The sequence below is a fragment of the Euprymna scolopes genome, chromosome 43 (genome assembly GCF_053919585.1).
Source record: "Euprymna scolopes isolate OS-2025 chromosome 43, ASM5391958v1, whole genome shotgun sequence".
Classification (NCBI taxonomy): domain Eukaryota; kingdom Metazoa; phylum Mollusca; class Cephalopoda; order Sepiida; family Sepiolidae; genus Euprymna; species Euprymna scolopes.
In genome coordinates, this window is record NC_136524.1 from 59,796,901 (window position 1) to 59,804,400 (window position 7,500).

The 7,500-nt window shown below is 31.2% G+C and overlaps 1 protein-coding gene across 2 annotated transcripts in view; it reads right to left on the reverse strand.

The window, feature by feature from the left end:
* Positions 1–7,500, reverse strand: part of LOC145268355 (uncharacterized) — a 136,248-nt gene that overhangs the window by 2,135 nt on the left and 126,613 nt on the right. For both annotated transcript variants that reach the window (XM_080123879.1, XM_080123878.1), the window contains one exon: positions 1–7,500. This exon is cut by the window's left edge and continues 2,135 nt beyond it; it is cut by the window's right edge and continues 945 nt beyond it. In XM_080123879.1, coding sequence (XP_079980005.1) covers positions 6,623–7,500 — 878 coding nt within the window. In that variant the 3' untranslated portion in view covers positions 1–6,622.

Here is a 7,500-nt window from a genome sequence, read left to right on the forward strand (position 1 = left end):
GAAGAATAATTATTAGAAAATATTTACTATGTCATAAATTTTGCATTTTACTGAATTATATATATATATATATATATATATATATATATATATATATATATATATATATATACCCTTACGCGAATAAAGATGTGTTATCTGATGTTTGATATCCGAGTGTGACTTTAGTTTCTTTCATTCTAATGAATAGGTAGTCATTTACGTATGTATGTATGTATGTATGTATGTATGTATGTTGTGTCAGGTCAGGTCATATGCTACTGGTACCATGTAACCCAGTGCTACCTGCTTCATGGTCGGGTCACCGGCGACTAAACTGGTTCCCCCACCAGACTTGTTTGGTGAGGAGGGTGGTTAGTCTCCCTGAAGGATTAAAAACAAGACCTTCCAAAGGGCGAATGAACCCCTTTTTTCTGTGTCAACGGTCAACTAGCACCGTGTATATGTGTGTTGGTATGGAGAGGGGTCCCGTAAGCCGTGGTGAAGGCAACCTTCTAGGAGAAGCAAATCTCTGATATAAAAAATCATAAAGCGGGAGACCAGTACCCGCATTAATCTGGTCTGCAGTTTAATTTGTTGCTGGCTATCTTGCTCTTGCTTGTTGCTGGATCTCAACATTTTGAACCGGGAGAGATATTTAGCTGTCGTACAAAGCTAAGACTCTGTAACATTATCTTTGTATAGATACTCCCGCAGGCATTTGGGCTCATGGACTTTAAGTGTCTGCGGGAGTGGCACTCGTCTGTCAAGACGTTGCAATCATCATGTATTCATGCATACATGACGAATGTGCGTGTAAGTACCAGAAAGAATGGAATCATATTAAAAGGAAAAGACATTGCAATCGTTATCGTGTTATCATCATCAGTATCATTATTATCGCGACCGTGGTCATCGTCGTCGTATACACTCATGTGATTATGAGTTATGCCTTAGAATCATAAAAAGCAATTTCGGATATTTTTCTCGTTATTCTAAATATCAAAATCGACATATTAAGCTTTAGTAATAGGGAGCAAAATAAGGTAATTTCAAAATAATTGTTTAGGTGTTCGGGATATTTGGTGTATCTTTTTAAATGTTATTATTATTTATTTTTTTTTGCAATAAATAATTATATCATTAATTTAATGTTGCTTTAAACGACTGACGTTTGGTTTACAGCATATCAACCTCTCAGTGCGTTATTTAATGCCAATAAAAATGTTTTTAAAAATAGAATAATAATTCTTTGTAATCATTTTGTTTAGAATAAAAGTTTGATTACGTCATCATTTAAAGTAAACACTTCAAATAAATCAGGTGGAATATTTATATTATTTTGATAAAATCTTACTTCGTCCTACAATCGAAAAGATGTTGTTCCAATTATTCTGCTCAAGAGACTCCTTAGGGCCTCCCTCACCTGTTATTGATTGGAATCAATAAATGTCACCAATATGCGTCCCGTTGTAAACTACATCCAACGCAGATTGGATGATCTTCTCCTTTAAGGCAGATATCAATGCGTTACTTCTGTACGAGGTTAGTAGGAGCGGACAAGATTTACAACTTTCCTTTCGAACACTTTGCTAATTCTAGTATAGGTTTTTCTTTGATCCTTGAAAACATAGACGTACATGTTCAAACAAAGTCTTGATTAAAGTAATCATCCTTAACAAATACATACATATACATCTTCAATCGAGAAACTAACCTTAAGAATTATATATATATATATATATATATATATATATATATATATATCAGAGGCGGAGATGGGACTAGTGCCACTCGTTCCCGGCACGACCAATAAATCGGTCAATGTTATTCAAAATCGATTAATAAATAGATCGTTTGGCCAGAGAAATGTATCTGAGAAGCAAGAAAATATCAAAGTTGGGCGCTCAACTATTTATTTGTGAATAAGGTTAGAACTCGTTTGTTCCAATCCAAATGGTTTAATGACATTGACTGGTTATGCGCGAGTAAATCTGAGGAAAAGCTCTATTGTTGGCCTTGCTTGCTTTTCACGTCTTAATCAGGACAATCATGGATTGATACTGGCATGGTATGTTAGTCAATCTGTGCTATACAACGGAGAGTCACGCAATAGCAACTATGATCACTTATTTTGGGTCCACGGACCATGGGTTGGGAACTGAAGTTTACAGAGGGCAGGGGGGCACGAGTAGCAATAATAGGCTAGAGTCGCCACTGATATATATATATATATATATATATATATATATATATATATATATATATATATATATATATATATATATATATATATGAAATAGAAAGGAGGTGGAAGGACCTGGATACTAAACGTTTCGGCCGATTTATGCGGGCTTTTTCAAGAGGGATTGAAATAGCCCGTATAAATCGAATGAAACGATGAGTATTCAGGTCCTTCCACCTCCATTCTACATAAGCGTACGCTAATTAATTTCCTACACATATAGTCTGTGACAAAGGAAATGTATATATTATACATTGTATTTAACAGTAATTGCTAATTGCTAAAAAATGACACTTCCTATAAAATGCAATGTAACCACATTTAAAAACGTTTCTTTAAATAATTTGTCGTTTCGAATATACATATATATATGTGTGTGTGTGTGTGTGTACACACACACACACATATATATACACATATGCCACACTGATGATATTAAACAAAAGAACATTATTTTTGTAAAATTGTTAAAGTTATTTTTGCTAATGTTAGTGTTGAAGATTCAATTCATCAGATAACACATCGACTTCGATAATGATAATATTGATCCGGCTTCTTCATAATGTTGATTTTAAATATCTTGCAGAAATAATCGATTATATTAGTTGGAATAATCGTTAATCATTATAATGAATAAGAATAAGTAATATAATGCCTTCATTTTTAATGTAAATAATAATAATAATAACTATTATTATAACCATGGCAATATTTTCGAAAATAATCGCGCTATAGATGATCATGACAAATAATGATAACTGTATTTTTATACATTGAAAAGTCCAATCATGTGACTAGAAATATGTACACATACATATGTACACACGTGTACATTCACATATATTCAATCAGACACACATATACATATATATATATACATACGTATAAGACATAGAAATACAAACATAAGCGCACATTCATTCGTGCATACACATATACAACACATATATGTGTGTGCGAGTGTGTGTGTGTGTGTGTTTTTTTGTGTAATTTTATGTGTGTTTACGTGTGAATCAATCACATAAGGAAAAACACAGACACACGCATATGTATGCATATATATATATATATATATATATATATATATATATATATATATATATATATACATACATACACACATAACATAAATACATCATGTTCGGCAAAGGATAACGTGTGTGTAGCTGTATTTGTTATATGTGTGCATAACAATAAATATGCATGTGTGTACGTTTGTGTGCGTCTGCGTTACCATGTATCGGATTGTCGAGCTGTACTAGCAATTATGTGCTTATATTTGTTTGCTTATGCGTGTAAATACAGTGTATGCAATGTCTATTTATTAAAGAAATATCATATATATATATATATATATATATATATATATATATATATATATATATATTAGCATTTGGTCTACGCTTAGCGTCCGTGTATTTTATGTTTTAACTTTCATCAATCAATGTTCAAGAGTGTCTTTATTACACCAACATATATTTCCTTTCCTTGTTTCACAATCTAGCGTTTGCTCTCATAAACGTTTTTTTTTTTCACTATTTTTTAAATACATTTTCTTTTTTCATTTTTTTTTAATCTGTTATATAACAATTACTATTTTCCACTGTTTCGTATATCAAACTGTATTTTCTTTATTTTTGTTTTCTTTTTATTTGTTTTGTTTGTGTACAGCAGTACAAACGCAACATTATAATGTAGGTCATAAAATAACAATGCTTCAATGTTATTGTTTTATCATTATCATCTTCCTTTATTTGTTTTTTTTTTCTTTTTAGTTTATTTACTTGTTAACATGAAACATCTTTTTTCTTATATACTGGTTTCTTTCGGGATATATATATATAGATATATATATATATATATATATATATATATATATATATATATATATATATATATATATAAATTAATGTTTTTCTTATTTGTGTGTGTTCGTCCCCAGCCAACTTAGCATTGTTATTTTAACCACCATTTTGTTTGTTTCCTTGCATATATATATATATATATATATATATATATATATATATATATATATATATATATATATATATATATATATATATATATGCATATGTTTATTTCAATTCTGGTGTCGGCGTCCATGTTTGTTTGTTTGTTTTTGTTTTTTCATGAATATAAGTTTCCTTCCTTTTATCTTGCTTTTCAGCTCTTGTATCTAATTCTTCGTCCAATTTTTAAAGACATAAATATTAATTTACTATACTGGTTTATATTCTTCATCCTATGCTTTAATTGTCTGTGATTTTTTTTTTTAATTTCATAAAATAATAAACAAAAACGCTCAAGGCGATCTTTGTATCTGTTGTGTTCTGTTTCATTTATCGCCATTTTTTTTTTTTTTTTTCATATTTCAGTGATATTTGTTTTACAATGTTCGGCAATATTTTTGTATAAAAGTTTAAAGACAAAAGATTAAAAGAAAAAGAAAAGCAAACTTCAGCTTTTGTGTACGAATGTTCTTTCATTGTGTTATATATATATATATATATATATATATATATATATATATATATATATATATATATATATATATATATATATTATATATATATATTATATTATATTATATATATATTATATATTCAAAAGTGTTTTTTTAATTAAGCGATTTTTAATGCCGTCTTTAATCTTCCCCTCTCTCATCGTTCCCCTTTTCTTCTCCTTCCTTTAATTATTTGTAATTCCTTTTCCATCTCCTTTCAATTCTCATCCGCTTCAATTTTTTTTCCTTTCATTTCCCCTGAAAACAAATTTTTTTTATATTTAATTAGCAAAATAAGTCATTTTTTTTTCATAGAGAACTCAATTGTTTTTCATTTAAACATTGTTGCTGTTCTTGTTTATTTTGTTTATTTCTCTGTTTGTTGCACACATCTCATATTCTTATTTAATTCCTCAGATGCTCATCTTTTTATACTATCCATTTTTTTTTTTCGTATCCCCAATTTATCAAATGAAAATGCTTTGGCTTTCAAAGTCATTTTGAGAGATAATTTTTCTCACATTTAATAGATGAAGGGAAATTCATTTTGTCACGATTAGACTTCCATTAAATCACTTAAAATATATTTTTAATTTTTGTGACGAAACCCCTGCTAATCTTTTCAGTTTTTCCCCCGCCGGCATAATCCGTTGTTTTTTCTTTGCTGTTTTTGTTTTGTGTTTGTTTTGTTTTTGCTTTGTTTTTGTTTTTGTTTTTGTTTGTTGTCTTGATAAATGTTAAAAAATTATATTGAATATAAATTCAATAAATAAAAATAGTTTTTAAAAGTTCTCAGTTGACGGTTTCTTCCCGTCTTTGTTGAGTTATAAGATGGCTTGTGGTGGCTTTGCAAGCCGAGACCCGGAGTCCAACCTGCAAATAAAACGAACACAACAAATAGTCCAGAGTCGTTTGTTATGATCTGTGCTTACTAAACACTGGCCGGGGATAACAGATCGAATTTAGAATGCAGAGAAAGATTATTTTAAGAGAGTTGCAGAACGTTAACGTTGAAGTTAACGTTTTATTTTGTTTTGGTTTTTTTGTTTTTTGTTTTTTGTGGTAATGCACAAGAGCAAAGTCTGATAATATTTTAATCAGATTTTTAAAAAAAATTTCTTCAGATTATTTTTTTTTTCTTTGAGGTTTACTCGAAGAAAAATGATAAAACAACAAAAAAATCACTTTCTTGGATGTACAAAAGAAGTATATTTTTCACGAATAAATTGTGTAGGCTATTGCTTTCTTGCAAAGTTTGTTACATTTTCAAAGAAAGTAAATCAGTTTCTATGTAATGATGACGCCATTTTTATAATTTCGCATTTTCAAAATGGTGTTTTTTTAATAATGACGCAATTTCCTTTAAAAAGGACATATGTATGTATTTATAATGGCGTTTTTGTTTTAAATAAAGTAATGTTGGTGTTTTAAATGAATGTTGATCGGCTGTTTCATGCAAAAAAGAACAAAAATTTAATTTGGTCGATTAATAATCAATAACAATATTAATCGATCAATAACTGTGGTCTTTGTTTTAATTCATTTTGCTTGATATAATATAATCTTGTTTATTCTCAATATTTTTTTTTTTTTTTTTTTTTTTTGGCAAGTTTGCCCTTTTATAATGGTCCTTGGGCATAGTTTTGAAAAAAAAAAAAGCATTATTTGTAGCTGTCAAATCCGTGTGATCTTTGCTTTTTTATTAGTTATCGTTGTTCGATCTGTTATCATTTTACATTGGTGTATTATTAGTTGATCACTAGTTTCAGTATTGGTAAAAGTTGTTTTCTTTTACGTCATGTTTGTTATTGTTTTTCTATTGTTCATTGTTGTGGTATCATTTTTTAAATATTTTTATTATTTTATTAATTAAAAATGTAATTGTCTTTTTATTATTATTTATCTTTCGGTGAAATTCGAACAGAGTCGTGTTTGTTGTTACTAATACTATTATTACTACTACTATTACTATTACTACTGTTACTACTATTACTACTGTTGTTGGTGGTGGTGTTTGTAGTGTTAGTAGTGCTGTTTTTGTTGTTGATATTTTTGTTGTCTAGTCCATTGAGCATGCGCTCAATGTTTCGAAGTTCACTTCCGCTTGTGCCGGTCGCCATAACAACGGTGCCGGTTGACGTCGTCGTCGTCGTCGTCGTCGATGAGACAGAGGATGAGGATGTTAACAACGCTGTAGAGGATGGTGATGGTGATTTTTTGGGGATCGGACTAGGAGGAAGAGGGGGCGGTGGTGAAGGAGATGAAGAAGGAGACGAAGAGGATGGAGATGAGCGGTTGTGGTGATGATGATGATGATGCTGTTGACTTCCGCTTCCAGTGACAATACTACTACTGCTACTACTTCCATGATTTCCAATCACTCCCGGAATGACCAAACCGGGACCTCCAACTCCGATATTCGATCCGGATACAAGTCCTAAACTTGAAAATCCTGCCATTCCGAGACTCGCAGCAGTGACTCCAACCGAACTCGAACCTGAACTTAGAGCCGATTTAGTTAGAGGTACAGAGTAAGGCGAAAACCTGTTGCTGCTGGTCGTCGATGCGCGTGAAGTCATCAGAGTACTGTAATGGCCCCCGAGTGCACTCGCTTCGGAAGATGGCGTCAAGGGGTAAGATGGTGGCAATAGAGACGGCGTGTGAGCCTGAAAGGGAAAGTTGGCATTCAGCATAATGTTCGACGTTGTCACGTGATGATGCGCAGCAGCCGCTGCAGCTGCTGCAGCTGCAGCTGCAGCAGCGTGGTGATGGT